Source organism: Anas acuta, chromosome 7 (genome assembly GCF_963932015.1).
Source record: "Anas acuta chromosome 7, bAnaAcu1.1, whole genome shotgun sequence".
Taxonomy (NCBI): Eukaryota; Metazoa; Chordata; class Aves; order Anseriformes; family Anatidae; genus Anas; species Anas acuta.
The window spans coordinates 22,314,424-22,332,988 of NC_088985.1; the positions used below are offsets into that span (position 1 = coordinate 22,314,424).

The following is an 18,565-nucleotide window of genomic DNA, read 5'->3' on the forward strand; positions in this document are numbered from 1 at the left end:
GTTACACAGAATGACTCCATTTAGGTCACATTGCTTATTGCTGTGGAGCCTGTTTTGCCAGCAGAAACAAATGCACATTATTCTTCAATTTTCTTGTTCATATGTGCATCTTGTCCTCAAATAACCTTCACCCATCACTGAGTAACTGTCTGTGGCAGTAATTCTTCATCAGTATCCTCAACCGTGTCCAGTACTTCCCCAGCACTTTTGCACCGTCCAGTGTCCATTTTCCTACCTCTACAAGGTGTCTTCTGATTGTTGCCTCCTAATGTACGTCAGTACTCTTAACAGAAGTTACCAAGCTGAAGTTTTAGCTCTTTTATTTTATTTTAATTTGCCCTGTCTATTGATTCTGTTGCTATCTAAAACTTACGCGTTTCTGTTGTCTTTATGCTTAAATCTGTAAGATCTGACAAGCTGATGCAGCTTAAAGATGGGAAGGAACATTGACAAACTATTTAAATCATAATACCCTAAATATTCATTCTAGGTTTTGCTAGGGATCATTGCTTTTACTAACAAATGTGTGAAATTAGAAAATCAAAGTAAAATTTTGATTCAGGCAGCCTCTCTGTATGATGTATTGTTGGCTGTTGCAGTTGTAATTACACTTCTATCTAATCACCAGATATCTGGACAATATACTTGTCTTATTTTTTGTGTAGCTAGTTTTGCCTCACTGGTCTGTTTTAATGCATATCTGTAATAGTAGCATTTGTGCACTAGGCATATTTGAGTACCAGAAACATTTTCCCAGTGTTTTCTCTTACTCTTGCTGTTTTTCCTGTAAATGCAAGGAAATTTTGTTGCTATGTTTCCTTGTTTTAATCTTGTTCCTTATCCTCTGCTTTTTCTGTAAATGATCTGGTTTTGGCTTCAGGGAGTTCCTGATCTCATAGTTAGCAGATAGAGTATTAGAGTTCTGGTCTGGAGATTCTGTTGACCATTTCATGTGCCTGTGTAGTAATGGAGTGGAGTTGATTATAATCAAGCATACTCGTTGTAGACTGATTTTTTTTCTGTTGTTTCCAGTTCTTGCATTTTACTAAATAAGAATTTTGCTCTGCTCGAGTGTGGAGTATTTCTTCACAGTAAATTATTGAAAGCTTGGTGTAAAGATTGCACTGATTAATGGGATAATAACTTAATGGAGAAAGTTTGGTATGTGCTGCAAATATGGCTTATTTAGGGAACAATTGCAGTAGTTCTCTTCCTCTTTAATCCTGTTCCCATACTTCAGGAACAGCTCAGCTGTTTGTGAAGCAGAAGCTGAGCAGTCACAATTTACAAACTGCATTTTGAAATTAGTAACTACTTCACTTTGTCTTAGCGTTCTAGGCTATAATTTGTGGCGTGCAGTGCCACAGATAATTTCATACAGTGATTCCTATGTGTTGTGGTTTAACCCGGCTGGCAACTAAACACCACACAGCCGTTCACTTACCCTCCCCCTCTGGGACCGGGGAGAGAAATGGGAGAATGAAGCCTGTGGGTTGAGATAAAGACAGTTTATTAAGACAGGAAAATAATAATAGTGATAATGGTAATAGTACTACTACTAATAATGTGTACGAAACAAGTGATGCACAGTGCAATTGCTCACCACCTGCTGACTGATGCCCAGCCTAACCCCAAGCAGTCCGCTCCCCCTCCCCCTGGCTAGCCACCCTTATGTATTGTTTAGCATGATGTCAGATGGGATAGAAACTTTGGCCAGTTTGGGTCAGGCGTCCTGGGTCTGTCCCTTCCTAGCTCCTGCTGCACCCCTAGTCTGCCTGCTGGCAGGACGGAGTGAGAAGCTGGAAAGTCCTTGGCTTAGTCTAAGCACTGCTCTGCAACAATTAAAACATCATCATGTTATCAACACTCTTCTCATCCTAATCCAAAACGTAACACCCTACAAAGAGAAAAGCTTTCCTTTTTCTGAATTAAAGTCTAGGCTTACTTGCATTGCTTTGAAATAGCCATTCAAATAAAAAAAATATATATATATAATTTGGAAGGCTGAAACATCCTGGATTCTTGAAGAAGGTGCAGATTGAGAAAGGAAATATTTATTGTTTCTGATGAAAACAGACAATATTGACCCACTTTTCCTGTTATTATGTGTAGTAGTTCTTTTTAAAAAGAGCAGATGCATATACGTATAAATAATTTGTAAATTCACAAACCGTAAGTATATATGTAATCAACAAGCTATATTGTTAACTCTTATTTTATGTTACAGGGAACAAACTCACTCTGGAAACTAGACCAACCAAGGAAGGAATAGATGTAAGACAAGAGTTATTGAAGTTCCATTCTACTTATTATTCATCAAATTTAATGGCTATTTGTGTCTTAGGAAGAGGTGAGAGCTCAGAGTTTTTCTGTTAATTTGTTAAGAATTTAAGTATATTTATGTTCACAGAGAAGAAAACAAAGTGTATGCAAATCTGAAGATCTATAAAGGGGAAAAAAGCAAAGCTTGTACAGGCTGACCAAACATTGTTTCGTTTAGTGAAGTCTCCAAACCAACTTGCAGTGTGTAAACTTAAAAGTTATAAGCTTACAATACTTAGCTGAAAACTTTAAATTCGTTATCAAGTCCTCAGTTGCACTCATTGTGTGTTTCTTATGAAGACTGACACCTCTGTTTTCAGTTTTTGAGGGCTTTTGATATTGTTCTCATATTTAAGACTTGCACATACTTCCACTACAAAAACTAACGTGTTACAAAGGATGAATGTAATGTAACACTGAGATAAGCCTTTACTTCGGTTTACTCCTGAAGTAATGTAACAGACATTCCAATTGCTTAAAACCTTCCTCAGTCAAGATTGTATAAGGGTTTGCCAAAACCTTAATGACAGTGTGTTGAAAACGGCTTCTTGAAAGCATGTTGATAGATGAGTGTTTTACAATAATGCTCGGATGGTGAGGATGAATAGAATACCATTTACTAGCAAAGCGGAAAGCTTTCTTTACAGCCCCCTGTTCACAGGGCGCTGCATTTGAAGCACATTGACAAAGCGTATCTATATCATTTTAATCGTAGTGCATAAGTGATTTCTTTTCTTGTAGATTCTAAGATGGGCAGACATCATGAGGCTTATAGTTCTTAACCAATTCCAACTATCCAACTTTTGTGTGTATATTCCTTGTCAAATCAGTACCAGGCTCCCTAATTCCTATCAAGTTGTTTTATTATTAGAACTCATCTGCTTTAGTATCATATATTGATGAGAATACCATAGAATTTTTTGTTGTTTTACTGTGCAGGCTGCACAGTAAAATGTATTAGAATTTTATTTAAGGAGTAGGGTCAGGTATGTTGTTAGTAGATACTTATGTAATACAACAAGGGTTAGATATATTTTATGTGTGAGAATGCCTTGCTTATTCTCCTAACAGCAATGGAAACTTTATGCAATTAAGCACTGTGATATTAATGAAGACAGCCTATAAATATTTGTAAATAGTTTTTATTTATGTTTGAAGGAGGAATTTCCCTCTACTCCTCTTTTTTTCTTCTGCATATTCTACCTGAGGAAAAAAAAACTACTTTTGTTCTAGAGAGCTTTATGAGCTTAGAAGTATGTATACAAATTTGTTTCCTCATTGAGGAAGCAAGGTTGTTTTCTAAGGAGCTGCTTATTTTCTTTGAAGTATTGATTTATTAATTGAAGATAAGTAGGTATCGATCAGAGTTGATAACAATTGAATTAATTCTCTTCCTCTTCCTGTCCAGGAAGACTGTACAGGCAGTCTTCAGGACAGACAAAATCTGCATTTCAGATACCAATAAAATGCAGAAAATAATTTTGCTTTCAAACGTTTCTTCAGTTTATATATATATATATATATATTTATTTATATATATATATATATATTTAATATATTTATATTATTTATATATATATTATATATATATTATATATGTATATATATATAATATATATATAATGTGTATGTGTATATATACATATATGTTTGGGATTCTTTCTATCCATTTTGTAAAATAAATAAAATTTTGAAAGTAACTTTTTGTTACTTGTTTGAAGCAGGCTTATTGTCAGTCTGCTTGTTTACAAGAGGATATGTAACTATACATTTTCATCGTAATTAAGTAGTTGTCACAGTAAGTGTGAAGTGTTATTTGGGAAAAAGTTGCATCTTTCTTTGCATCTTACTTTCCCTGAAAAGAGACATAGCGTTTCTCACTCTTATTATTTGTTCAAGCAGCAGAATTATGCAAACGCTTTTTTTTTTTTTTTTTTTTTGACGGGGCTGGGGGGGAAACGACAACTTCTGAAATAAGCTTTGTGCAGCCTCATAATTGTCTGTTTTTCCCACCACTTATATATAAGTAAAATGAATATACAATGTACATCTGTGGAAAATGGTGAGAGAATCAGAATATCTCTGCTAATTACCTATAAATATTCAAAATAAAACTGTACTGAAATTGAATCATGAAATTCAATTTAAAACGTCTTAAGATTTTTATTTTTTTTTTAAATCACCCAGCAAAAACAAAACCTAATCAAAATCAAAATTCACTGAATGATCACGGAACAACTTCAGTACAGCAGTTCCCGTGTAGACTCTTAAATTCTTACTTTTTCAGTAAGAATCACCCTGGCAACTGGAAATTAGTCCTAAAGAAAACCTTCACAACAGTTCTGAAACTTAAATGATTGTGTTCTTTGATGCCCATTTTGGGGTGGCTTTTTTGGTTAGCTTCACAGAGACTTGAGTAGGAAAACTTGAATTCAGATTTCTTGTATTTCAATGTAGCTGAACACTGTACTTATTGATTTATAAGGAAGCTATATCTGGTAACTAGAAATATTATTGTGAAGCTGTTTGTTGCTTAAAGAGGAAAATTTTGTTTGATGTTTAGAATTATTATCCTCACGACGTAATTCTGGCATAATTGTTATTGAGGATTTGCCAGAGAGGTGGCAGTAATGCATTGTATGCCTTCCTTAAACTAAGAAGCCAACTTTGGAGGGAAAAATAAGTGTCAAAGTAATTCTTTGAAAATAATATTTTTTTGTCTTCTGTAGCCAAATTAAACAGGGTAACAGGTTGATAGATGGCAGCTGGTTTTCATTTTAGCATAGAAAAATGCAAACTTGAGCCTCAGATGGCTTCTAACGAAGTAAGCCTGTATCTTTCTGCAGTTATTTTAGTGTTACAGGCTAGGGTTAAGCCTGAAAAGGCATTAACAATACCTATTAAATGTAATGTCCAATACTATCTCATACTGTAGATGCAGTCTTCAACACTTTTTTCTGATGGGGATTGAAAAAATATGAATCTTTAACAGAATTAGGTGCAGTTCACAAAATCTTAGTGTACAGTGATCCATCTTGGCTTATGCTGGGTTTTTTCCTCTGCAGCACTCTGTCAGGAGTAACTCATGTAGGAGCAAATTTATGTCAGACAGGAAAGATTCCCCTTTCTAAATCTAACTGGGATTGTTTTGAGGAACAAGGCGACCACTTTTTGAAATCTTTCAAGGGTTGAAGTTGTACTTTGAGACATTCCAGAAACCCCAAATTTTCCTTCAAAGATGTGTGCTAAAAAATCTGAAGGATGAATCTCTTATCTTATTGTTACTGTGAGAAGTGCTCCAAAGTGCATGTTTTAGCAGATGGCTAGTCTGAAGGTAGTATATCAGCTGTATAGATGCACTCAGGTGAATTCATGCACAACAGCAAGTACTTTCCACAAATGGTCTTCCTATCATATTTGGAGAGTATTAGTCAAGGCCTGCAACTAGAATGGATGTAAAGTGCAAATGCTTAAACAGGTCACAGATATGTGCATGAAATTATGAGGCACTGAGCACAGATGATACTGGCTCTCAGTGTGTGTAAAGCATTGGAGGTTAGCTGAGATCAAAGAACATCTTTTGACAAATATGCTTTTCCTCTGGAAAATTAGCAACTGTAATTCCATCTCCCTTGGGCTTTTTGTGAAATGTTTATTTTTGTAATGTTCAACATCTGACATGTCTCTTCTTCAGTTCCACCTTGAATTCATCAGTACACTTCAAGGATATTTTTTCCTGTTAACAGGATTTATTTTAATCATGGTTGAAGCCTGCCTTTAATAACCATGATGCTTATAGCATGTTATTATTTAAAACCTTAGCATTATATATATTTCCTTTTTGAAAATAACAATCATTGTATCATTAAAACTACTTCTCTATATAATCCACATGTTTTCCAGATAATATCCAAAATCCAAATTAGCTAGAAATTTCAGATAATGATTGTTTTTTTCTAATGTTTCTTTATTGTAGAATCCTTGGATGAGCTAACTTCCTTAGTGGTGAAGTTATTTTCAGAAGTAGAGAATAAAAATGTCCCTATACCAGAGTTTCCTGAACATCCTTTCCAAGAAGAACATCTCCGGGTAGGTATAGAGATGTATCTTCTGTCAGGAATGTATACCTTAAGTGATAGTTTCTATATTACAGCGATACATTGTGCACTTCACTACTTTTGTGTCAGTGTTCTCATGAATGATGTAGTTTGTACAGCTTACGATAAAGTTTGTACGTTTCGTTGTTCCTTTAAGCAACTGTGAGATAATTAGTTCTATGTTTAAGCATCATGAATGCCTCAAGTGTTCCCCTATTTATCATTTACCTTTCAATCTGATTTAGATGTTATGTAATAAAATGTGTACGCGTGAAGGGGATATGATACGTGCTCCTGAAACGTATAAATGAGATTGGGTGAGTGTCTGCTTGTTTATGGATCTCCTTTTTTGTTTTCACCTTCAGCAACTTTACAAAGTGGTGCCTATTAAGGACATCAGAAATCTTTATGTCACATTTCCTATACCAGACCTTCAGAAGTACTATAAATCAAATCCTGGCCATTATCTTGGTCATCTGATTGGGCATGAAGGCCCAGGGAGTCTTTTGTCAGAGCTTAAAGCCAAAGGTAAGTCCTTTGAAAATAAAGAATGAAAAATTAGTTAATTGTACAACTCTTGAAAACTTAAATGTTTAATTTATAATTTATCTCTGTAAGTTAAATTTGAAGTTCCCAGCAATATGAGTAATTTGAGTTGTAAATCATTTCCCACTTTATTCTTGTTTCTGTGGTGGGTACAAATAAATAACTAACAAACACCCTAACCATTGATGCTACTATTTTTTGTGTGCTCCTCTTTGTCCACCCCTGCTTAGAGAGACATGCAGTTTTGCTGTACTGATCTTGTCTCTGTTCTGTCACTGAGCTAGATTACTGTCAGCTCTCTTGATGTCTGGAAGAGTACCAGAGTGTACCTTTCACTGTTGTTCATTATATTACTGTGTACCAAATAGAAATAAATTACCTGGTGACCTAGTGATACTGAGTTTGTTCTAGTACCATGAGCACAAAATCAGATAGGTCAGATGTTTATCTTGCCCTGTTGCTATAGATGCTAAGGAAGAGAAGGGGAACATGTAATGTTATTAAAATGCCCAAAAAAAGAAGGGGGGGTGGGGGGGGAGGGGCGGGGGTAATGTTGCTAAAGCATACTAAGAAAGTAGTATAAACCTTTACAGGTTTGTTTATACAAAATATTTTCTTTAATTTTATAGGATGGGTATATACTCTTGTTGGAGGACAGAAAGAAGGTGCTAGAGGTTTCATGTTTTTCATCATTAATGTGGATTTGACAGAGGAAGGACTTTGTAAGTGAAGCATTGTTTCTGCATTCCATGTTAGTCCTGATCTTGATGGGCTTGTGTTTGTATCCAGAGAGAGTAATTGTCCTAATAACTTGACAAACTGTATATTTTAATTCACTTATTCTGGTTTTGGATCCCAGTATGTTAACACATTTCATCTAACACAATAAATGAATTTATTTGAGATAGTATTGAAGTATTTCATTAAATGAGTATTTTAAAGTAAACTACTTTAGAAGAAAAGTTGTTAATACCTTTGTGTGCTACTTATTCATAGGATTTAGATCCGAGTTAAATTATACTGTAAATCAATATCTTACTGTATGACATGTTCAAAGCAGTTCTTGGAATTAGCTGGGGACCTAAGCACTTTTATTCATGTCTATGAATAATCGTATTAACTTTTTCAGTGGGATTGTAAATATACTTAAATACCTCGATGTATCAGAATGTAATTCAAAATACAAAGTTTCTTACTTGTTATCATCAGAATTATTTCTTTGTGTAGGATTAAGCAAGCATTTTTTTTCTTTTCAGTGCATGTTGAAGATATTATTTTGCACATGTTTCAGTATATTCAAAAACTACGTACAGAAGGACCTCAAGAATGGGTTTTCCAAGAGTGCAAGGTACAGTGATTGGTACACGAAATATGCAGTAATAGTGTTTTTACAAATTTTTGAATTATAACTAGGAGCTTTTTCCATGGCCGTGGACATAGTCTTTAACAATTGTATGGTAACCGAGTTTCTTAACTTTAAAGGTGTGTTTTCTGTGGTGTGACTCAAATAATGAGTACATTGAGAATATGTCTTAATGTAAATGTGAAATGCTCTTACAGAGCCATGAGTTGACATTGCATTACAGCATAACGAAGGTACAGGAAGAAGTTTCTTACCCTGTCCTTAAGGATTTGACACTGGAACATTACTGTTTTTCTTAAAGTAGAGGTGTTCTCAAATTATCAGGAAATTCAAATACATAGAATCATAGAATCATTCAGGTCAGAAAAGGCCTCCAACAACTCCAGCTCCCTCAGCCACTCCTCAAAAGACTTGTTTTCTACACCCTTCACCAGCTTCGTTGCCCGTCTTTGGATATATGTGTGAGTTCTGGGACAGATCTCCTATGATGAACGTGACTTACAAGACATTAATTTTTGTTCAGCACAGAGCTTTTTGCTAATAAGGTGTTAATAATAACACTTCATGTTGTGAGATGGTCACATGTTGCTCATGAATTTTGTGCAACTTGAATATTACTGAAACCTCTTGTGTTAGGTATTTGTCTCAGATTGAATGGTACTATAAAATGGATATAACAAAAGTAGCCATTAATTATTCTTAAAACAGTTTTTGATATATGCTTTTCAACCCTTCTTAAATTGTTTCCTAGGATCTAAATGCTGTGGCATTCAGATTTAAAGATAAAGAACGACCACGAGGTTATACATCGAAGCTTGGAGGAATGTTGCATGTAAGTGATACTTTGTTTTATTTTGTTTTGGATAATATGTTTTAGCATTTAAAATTTTGCAGTATGTTTAACCATACACTGAATAAATATGGGTATGTGCAAAGTTCCTTTGCACTTCTTGAACTTAAGAAGTTACTATCATGCTGCATAGCTCTTACCATTGGTGGTTGCTAAATTGCATTTCCTTCACACTACCATTTTTTATTTCTGCACTTGATAGAACGGATTTTACAGTAACTGGAGTTGGCTATTTGATTTGTTTCAGTATTTCTTAATGTATCATGTAGCTTTCAAGCTGGGCATGGAATTACATGTTTTCTACTGAAATAACGTTCTATCATAAGTCCAAGTACTATGTTTCTAAGTGCTTCTCTAATTAACAATATTGGAATAAAACTAGCATTTCTGCTTACTGCAGTAAGATAGCAGATCAGAAATGGTTTAGTCTTCTAATGTGGATTACATATTGGTAGTGAAAGTATCATGTAGCTTACACTTGGTCTTTATACTTCCAAAATCCAGTTCCCTCATTTTGCACTGAAGGAAGATTTTGCCTGTTTTCTTTTCGTTTTGTGGCACTCGTGCAACATCTGTAAATTGCAGCCACTTCCTATTGCACAGCTAATTGTTTTGTTAGATATTTTTTTTGTTTTTTTTTTCTTCTTTGCAGGAATTCCTGTATATGCTCCTACAGTTTTGATTTGTAAAGTCTAAAATAACAGTCTTTTATTTCAGAATTGACTTTCTGTTTACTAACAGACAACTGACAGCATTTAAATGAATATTTAATGGAGCTCCTATTTTGGTTGCTATTTTTGTTTTTGCTCTAAAAAATGCATAAAATTTCTTTGGGAACTGTACTATGTCTGTCTTCTAAAGCGGTCTTTCAGTGGTCTGTATTCGTTGGATCAGTCCTGATTACAATTACTGGCTCCAAAAATTGCATCAGGAAGTTGTCAGCAGGGTATCAATTCAGGATAGTGTTTTTTCCTTTGATATTCTTTGCAGCATAAATGGTAATTTTGACTCTTTCATTAGTTGCTTAAACATTAATAGAAAACTAACTGTTCTGGTTCTCTTTGCTTTCCTCTGAGTCATACTAAGTTTATGCTCTGAAGCTTCTTCAAGCTGGAACTATAGTTTGATGATTTCTTATGAGTACAGAATGTTTTTAATAATTGGAGGAGAACCTACATGTAAATTAGCACTAGCAAATGTAATGTCATAAGTTGTTACATATTTGTCAAAAGGAAAAAAAAAAAAAGACAAACTTCTATTCATCAGAAGTTCCTATGTAAAGCACGTTTCTGGTGGTGTAATGAGTCACCACTAAAGTCTCACTGACAAATTACATTCACTATTTGTCATGTGTAGGCTTGATATTTTAAAGACAGTTGTTCCCTAGTTTGCTATGCCCTTTTTGTTTTGTTCTGTTTTCTTAGTTGTATCATTTTTTAAACTTTCATTTTAATTTGATTGTTGTATGTAGATAAATTTAGGTCATACCACAATGTAACTAAAATAAAACAGATTTTCAAAAAGACAGATTTTCAAAACAGAATGATTGAAGCTAGAAAGGACCTGTGGAGGCCAGTCTTGTTCAACCCTCTGCTCAAACAAACAAACAAAAGTGATAAATTTTGTTATGTTTAATTCCAGTTGGTGAGTAGAGTATGGCTTGTATTTTGTACAGGTAATAATGCCATAGACTTCTGGTCACTAAATCTGTATTACCTTGGTCATTTCAGATTAGAAGTACATAGGTTTCTTTAAATCTCCACTTCAAATTGCATGGTCTGCTTAGCCTTTCATGCAGAATTCAGTTAATTGAGCATTCTTTGGTCTACTACAGATGTTTTGAACAAGACCTTTCCAATCTTGTTCTTGTCTGATACATTTGACAGCATTAACATTTGAATGCTTTATAACACAGGTTTGGTTTATTGTACTTTTTTTTTTTTTTTTTTTTTTTCCTGTTACTCCTTTTCCCTCACCTTAGTCCTTCTCTTTTCCAAAATGCTTAGTATCAGTTACTCTGTTCTGGAAGTCATTCCACTGTAGTCTTGTGTATAATGTATATAATTCAGAAAACCGTCTTAAGGTAATTCTGGTCAAAAAGCTGTATAGCTGTATGGCAAAATGCTAAGGATGCTTGGTGCTTCTTGTTTAGGCTACCTCATATTTTTTTTACTGCAGAAGGTTTTGAAAGTTTTCCTGTATTCCCCACTAATCACTTTCAGAGGAGTGAAAGTTGTTTTTTTTTTTTTCTTATATAATGAAACTCTGAGACAAGGTACATATTAATTTTTTTCAAACGTATTGTAACTTGTTCAGTAACAGTTGGGCACACACATAATTCACTGTAAATAGTTCAGCTACTCTGTAGTCAAATGTACATAACTAGATGAAAAAGAAAAGGCAGCATATTCTATGCATTTGAAATGAAATCTGATTTGATATATTTTTTTTAAAATCGTCTGCTTTTCTAGAAATGGGGCTTAACTTCTGTTGTCTTAAAATTTGATGAAATGTACAGTTTGGGTCCCTTGCAAGTGAAGTGCACAAAAAATAAGGGAAAGGTATGAGTCATTTCAAGGAAAAGCTGTAAGGAAGGTTCAGAGCTGCCTGGCACAGTGAGACAGTGGAAGCATCTCTTTTGGGAGGCAAGAAGTCAGTTGCCTAGGCTCCACTGACACTTCGTCCAAGAAGTTCTTGTTATTGGTGTACTTGTTGTTATTGGAAGTTCTTGGTGATAACAGCAAAAATGTGTAGTTGAATCAATCTGAGGGATTTCACACAAAGAACTGTTTTTCCTATGTTGGATCCTAGCATGTCTGTCTGCTGCTTCTTCCCAAAACACACTATGTGTACACCTGGAAGGTTTTGTAGAAAGTCTTAGAGACTTTCACTTTAAGCCTAAACAAAAAACGTTAGAATAAAAATTGTGTAAATCGGCATTATGCTTTTAAATAATTGAAAGACACTTTCAATTAGTGTTTGAATTATTAGGGAATCCTAAAAAAAAAAAAAAAAAAAAAAAAACACACAAAACAAAGCAAACAAACAAAACAACAACAACAACAAAAAAAACCAACTTGTTCACTTGTTTTGTTATATTTAGTTTTTCCCAAATGCACTCTTAATGATCACTTGGTATTCTGCCTTCAAAGATATCCTCCAGGGGTCAGCATTTGCCGTGTTATTTTTATGTCAGTTCAGAACAGTATTTAAAGATCAGTGACTTTTTATATTGAAGCATACAATATTTCGAAATAAAAGTATAGTAATGTGCAGTATATAAATGCACCTGGTATAGGGAACAATATTATCTGCATAATTAGAGTGCTACTCTGTCTTGTTTCTTTTCGAGAGAGAGACCTGAAGTGATCTATGCACTTCTAATCTGAAAGTATGAAGTTGGTACAGATTTAGTGACCAGAAGTCTCCGCTTTTTCTTTTGCAAAACCATTTTTTTCACGCTTAGTTTTTGTTTAATTCATTTACACGTGTCTGGGCTTTGTCTTTTAGTATTATCCTATAGAAGAAGTATTGGCTGCTGAGTATTTGCTTGAAGAATTCAGGCCTGATTTAATAGAGATGGTACTGGATAAATTGAGACCAGAAAACATTCGGTAAGTTGAACTACAGTAACTTGTATTTTAACACAAATATTATAAGAGAGCAGACGAACTAATGGAAACACAAATTCTTAGGTGGTTCTTGGAGCTCCAAAGTAAATGTTACTATAAAAGAGAGAGTAGTTTTGCATTAATAAGATTTATTTCTGCTCCTCATTGAAAAGAAGTATTCTAAGTGTATGCAACTTTTCCTGCTTATACAAAAATACCCTCTCAATCTTTCCTGTGTGGGATGTCTTCCTCAGACTGAAATAGTTTTTAGGAAAATGAGTATTTGAATAGCTCAACTGCAATAGCTCAACGTAAATTCTTGGGGCATTTCTAATGGAATGCTCTAGTACTCATAATTTTGAGCTAAGTCTGGAAATTAAGAGGAAAGTTTTTATCTGCTGTCTATATGTTCCCTATGAAAAGCTGCCAGACTTGATGCAGATTAGCAGACCCACTTAAAAAAAAAATCGTCTTCAAGTGGATAGAAATAGCTGCATCTGTAGCTGCTAAAATCATAGTATGGTTTGGGTTGGAAGGGACCTTAAAAATCATCTAGTTCTACCTCCCTGCCATGGGTGGGGGTACCTTCAACTAGATGTAGTTGCTCAAAGCTCCATCCAGCCTGGACTTGAACACTTCCAGGGATCAGGCATCCACAATCACAGAATCACAGAATTTCTAGGTTGGAAGAGACCTCAAGATCATAGAGTCCAACCTCTGACCTAACGCTAACAGTCCCCACTAAACCATATCGCTAAGCTCTACATCTAAACGTCTTTTGAAGACTTCCAGGGATAGTGACTCCACCACCTCCCTGGGCAGCCTGTTCCAGTGCCTTGCTATTTTTTCCCATACTTTCTGCAAATGTACATTTTATTTTATTTACTTATTTTCACCTTTTTCCCCATACAACTTCTCTTTAAGTTCCTAAAGAATAGAAATGTTCTGGAATTATATAATAAGAGGCCATTACTATGCTTTACTTTGCCTGACCTACCATGTAGTTGGAAGGTGTGTAATGAATTTATGAGGTGCCATACAATGCAAAGGATTTTTTTTTTAATATCTTAAAATAAGCATATAAAATTAATGTGGGTTACTTTATGTGGGTTTCTTTATGCCTCAGCTTGCTTTCTATGAAAATAATGTCTTCTGGGGTATTTTAAAATATGAAATTAGTCACTGTAACACTGAATGCTGTGGAAATGACATTTTAGTAATTCTGCTCATTTAGAAAAGGAGGTGACTATTGGAAAGAGAATTCAGCTCATGCATTGAGGAAAACAAAAAGACAATATCAAATAACTGCTTCTTGGTTGTCTGTTGTGTAATATTTAAATGTGTGTATCTATGTATGTTTATGATTTAATACAAGCTAATTACTAGAAAGGGAGAGAGCAAATTAAGGTTGCATGGTCAACAATTAAACTAGCACTTTACAGCCTGAATTTTCTTTTTTGCAGTTTATCAGTTCTAATACAGCTTTTGTGTATATCATAACAAATTGCAATATTAAATTTAAGTTGTGTAGAGATACTAAAATATATAGAAACAGAAACAAGGTGTTGATTATGATTCTGTATATCAGTCTTAGTGTATTTGAACATCTGTTTGTCAGACTGCTTTAGAAGCCAGGTATGTTACCAAGATACTGAATTTTTTTGCTCTCTTTCTGAACATATTCTGTATACATTTTTTGGACAGTGTTGTATACAAAAGGACAGTGAGCAAGTATTCGTATATTTTTAGAGCATTTCAACTTTCTGAATTTAGTGTGAGCAACTTAAAATTTGGGGTATGAATCTTCACTGTATTTTTTTTGTATGACAAAATTTCTTCAGTGATTTCATTTAGTTTATGCCGTGTTTTACTTTATTTTCAAAAAAATCTGTATGTTTCAAATAGTTATTGGATAAAGGATAAAATTGGATTATGATCTGTATTTGCAAATGTCATGGAGCCCTGCTGTTTCAAGGGGTATATTGGTAATGATAAAATAACTGGAGCTGCCTATGTCAGTGACAGTAGTTGCCATAGTAATTAATGCCCTTTAAAGAAGGGCCTGTATCCTTGTATGTGGGTGTGCATCTACGTGTAATGTGTGTGGGATACTGAACTGAAGCTGGAATGGTTGGAGAGATCATATTAGGAATGAGCAAAACTTTAAAGGAAATTTTCCTGGTTCTCTTTCCTGTTTTCATGTTTACTGCCTAAGTTCTTGAAAATTAGATACAAAAGCTTACTTGTAATATAAAGATGTATTTTAGTAATTAACAGGGAGAACACACAAATACTTATCTTAAAGCTTACCAAGAAATTCCACTCAAGTTTGAACTTCTCACAGGTTTTAGAATTGTTCACAAGTAATTTTTTTTCTTCTACCTTGCATAAATTGTGTCTTGCAGTATTTAGCTTTTCTTGACTTGAGGTACTGCTTTTTATAATAGACTTATTTGTTATTTGCTTTTCCTAATCTTATTGGAATTCACCTGCACCAAGGGCTTTTCTTGGCATGTTTATATTGGGTAGCTGTATTCACAGTTGAGACCACTGTTAAGTGTCTTTAAAAAAAAAAAAAAAAAAAAAGGAAAAAAAAAAGCTTAACTTTTTGACCATGTTATTTTCTTAACAAATTGTGTTTTTAAGAAGTATGGAAAAATATCCATACTCACAGATGGTAGCAAGTATCCATATGCTCTTCTATTTGATTGAGCCATAACAGGAAATTTTTATATTCTCCTCCTGCCCCCGCGTGCTATTTGTTGCATTTATTAGCTTAATTTCCCCAAGAGAGAAACCTCCTTAAGATATAAGCATCATTTTTGCTTGTTCAAACTGCATCGGGTTTTGCCAGCCATCTGTGAAGATAAGGTATTTGTTGCAATTTTAGCTGAAAAATATATTTTTCGTGTTATTTCCAATACATCTTTTTCCTCATCATCTGCAGTATAAATGCTCTTATTAAAATTTAAGAAGTTAGTGACTCATTAGATTAAGCAACTAAAGAATGTTTTTTACTGGATCTTAAATGGATCCTTTTCCTTTGTTTTCTATATCTGAAGTGAAGCATTAGTAGAATCCTAGATGGAAAATTTCTAAGGACCTGAATTTGACAGATAGTGAACAGTTATTTAGTGTAGTTGTTGATGCTTATCCCTGATGATAAACATGTTACAAGTATAGTATGCTTACTTTTTTTTCTTGCATTGTATTTGATGAAACATTTTTAAAATCACAATTTGTTCACATATTTCCCATCACAAGCCATTGCTTTTTGTAGGAACATTGAACATAACTGAGTAACTGAGAACTACAACCACTTGTATGTACAAGAATGTACATATAGAAGTAAATTGCATTTATATTTCCTTTCTTTTTTTTTCATGAATGGCTCAGAATTCTGTTTGTGCTTGTTTAGTTTAAGTATGTTATAGGAAGGCCATAATGCCTATTTTGCATTTCCAGTGCATTTCAATGCTGTCTTAAACCATGTGGATGTTCATAGTTCCAAAGAGTACAGCGCAGGAGTGAAAAAGAACAATTAGGAGCTTTAAAGATGCATCATGATGTATTTAAATAACTGCACAGCACTGTGTTTCAACGTGTGGTACTGCTTTTTCCCTTTCCCTATTTTGTCCTGCTGTTCATTGCTGTAGGTGCTTGGTTTTGGTTGAGTTGCAGGCAGATGAAATACCTTTTAATTTGTGTCATGTGGTCGTAAGCATTTTTTTTTGAGAGAGCTCAACATGTAACTAATTATTCCAGTGGTAACTTGGGGTATAGGGAAGGCAGGAGGATACCATGAAACAGAACTTCTTAAAAAGCTAATTTCCACAGTTCAATTTTCTGTACGTTGAGCGAATAGAATAATTCTTACCTCTTTAATTCTTCTTTTTAATTCTACGTGTTTAATTCTGTTCCTACAAGAAATGTATGGGTGCCCATATTGTCACTACATTCCCTTCTCCAGGGTACTGATGCTCAAGCAGCAGAATAAGACATTTGTGTGTTACACCACACCTTTGTCTTGCTGTTCAGTCCATATGATGGAATTCTATCAGGATAATCTCTTAGTTTAAGACTTTATCTCTTTTGTTGTTTGTGTTTTAGGATGGGAAGAAAGACCTGGTAGGTTGCTCTGAAATTCTAATAGACTTTGTTTTTCTACAGTCTCTTAGCAACTTCATCTGTACACGGTAGAGTTTTTGCTCACCAGCTGTCCGAGTTAAAATGCAAAACATAGAATATTCCTATGGCTCATTTTTATGAAAACAACAGTCTCTGTAGTAGATGTCATCCTGTTGACTGAGCTAGTGTCTGCTGTATTGCAAGAAAAAATATTCTCTAGGACTGAAATGCTTAGCTCTTTTATTTACGTAGTGTTATATTGTTTCTTTTGTGTAAAAACAAACGACAAAACAATACAATAGATGCAACATGCGAACAGACATGAAACCATTTTATAGGAAGTCATGATGAAAAGGTTAACTGTTTCTGCTGCCATTTACAATGACAGATGAAATACATCTCTGAGATGAACATTCTCATTCTGGTTTAGACATTTTCTAACTTTTGCAGAGAGGCATGGGCTATTGTGTATTTGTATGTGTGTACATGCTCATGCTAATCATGTGGTTACTCAGAGGAAATCATCTGCATTCCTGAAACATGAGGTTTGATTACCTTGTTTAGTGTGTCTGATTTAAAATATTGTCTCAAAATTAGACTCTGGTACAAGTCCTGCTTCCATTTTGAATTTATTGCTAGAGAATGTCTTTGCAATTCCATGTGGCTCTTAGATGTATTTCTCATTTAAATGCATCTACTGCTAGCTGCATGTCTAGTGATCTTTTACCCCACTGTTGTCCTGCTGTTTGAAATGCAAGGCCCAGCTTAAATTACAGTAATTTGAAAATTCTGGTAATAGGGGAATCTTGAACTTAATACGGCAGAATCCTTTTTTCTTCAATTTTATTGGATCGTTTAGTCATTTACATGTATACATTAGATGGAAAAGGAGGTATGAGGACATAGACATTCACAATATTAGTATTCTGTGTATTTAAGCTTTTCTTGTATTGTAAAAATCACCCTAAGGGTATTCTCCAGTAGTGTATTTCTGAAGTAAAATACTATATTTTGAGGCACATCCATATGCCTGTTTTGATTCCTGCCCCTATTTGTTGTACACATGAAAAATATACAACAGAATGTTCTTAGCCTGAAGATACTGTGCTATAAAAGAGCACTTGCATTGTATATATTTTGATGCTTTAATGTGCATTTTAGCCATCTGCACAAGATTTGACAAAGTTTGTTTCTGTTCTATCCAGCATCTAGCAGTCATTAAATGTACGTAGGAGATAATTCTGCTACCTTTTTTAAACAATTTCAGAATTCTTATAAATTCTTTGTTTTCATTTTTTACTTCTTTACATTTATTTTTAAAGCTAGCTCCTTATTTCTATTGAATACTATTTCATGTTGTTGGCTGTTAAAAAAATCCAAGGGATTTTCTTGATATCTGTTCTGAAGACTACTGAATAAATATAAGTTTGTAATTTTCTTTATTCTGGATTTCTCCTCTTGGGTGGATTCTCTGGGTTTCTAACTGAGTGCAATTCTCTAGTATTGACTATAGAATATATTAATCCTCCTGCTTTTTTATCCTCGAAAAAGAATAAATAAACAAAAAGGTGTAAATCTGAAATAAGAATGATACGAGATGAAGAAACATGAATCAGGTTATGAATAGGAAGAGTGCAATTGCAATACT

General features: G+C 34.2%; 1 protein-coding gene across 4 annotated transcripts in view; it reads left to right on the plus strand.

Moving 5' to 3' along the window:
- IDE (insulin degrading enzyme) overlaps positions 1-18,565 on the plus strand; it is a 65,428-nt gene that overhangs the window by 14,787 nt on the left and 32,076 nt on the right. For all 4 annotated transcript variants that reach the window (XM_068688093.1, XM_068688090.1, XM_068688091.1 and 1 more), the window contains exons 5-11: positions 2,228-2,350; positions 6,299-6,411; positions 6,785-6,947; positions 7,595-7,687; positions 8,222-8,313; positions 9,080-9,160; positions 12,689-12,792. In XM_068688093.1, coding sequence (XP_068544194.1) covers positions 2,228-2,350; positions 6,299-6,411; positions 6,785-6,947; positions 7,595-7,687; positions 8,222-8,313; positions 9,080-9,160; positions 12,689-12,792 — 769 coding nt within the window. The remainder of the gene's footprint in view (positions 1-2,227; positions 2,351-6,298; positions 6,412-6,784; positions 6,948-7,594; positions 7,688-8,221; positions 8,314-9,079; positions 9,161-12,688; positions 12,793-18,565) is intronic.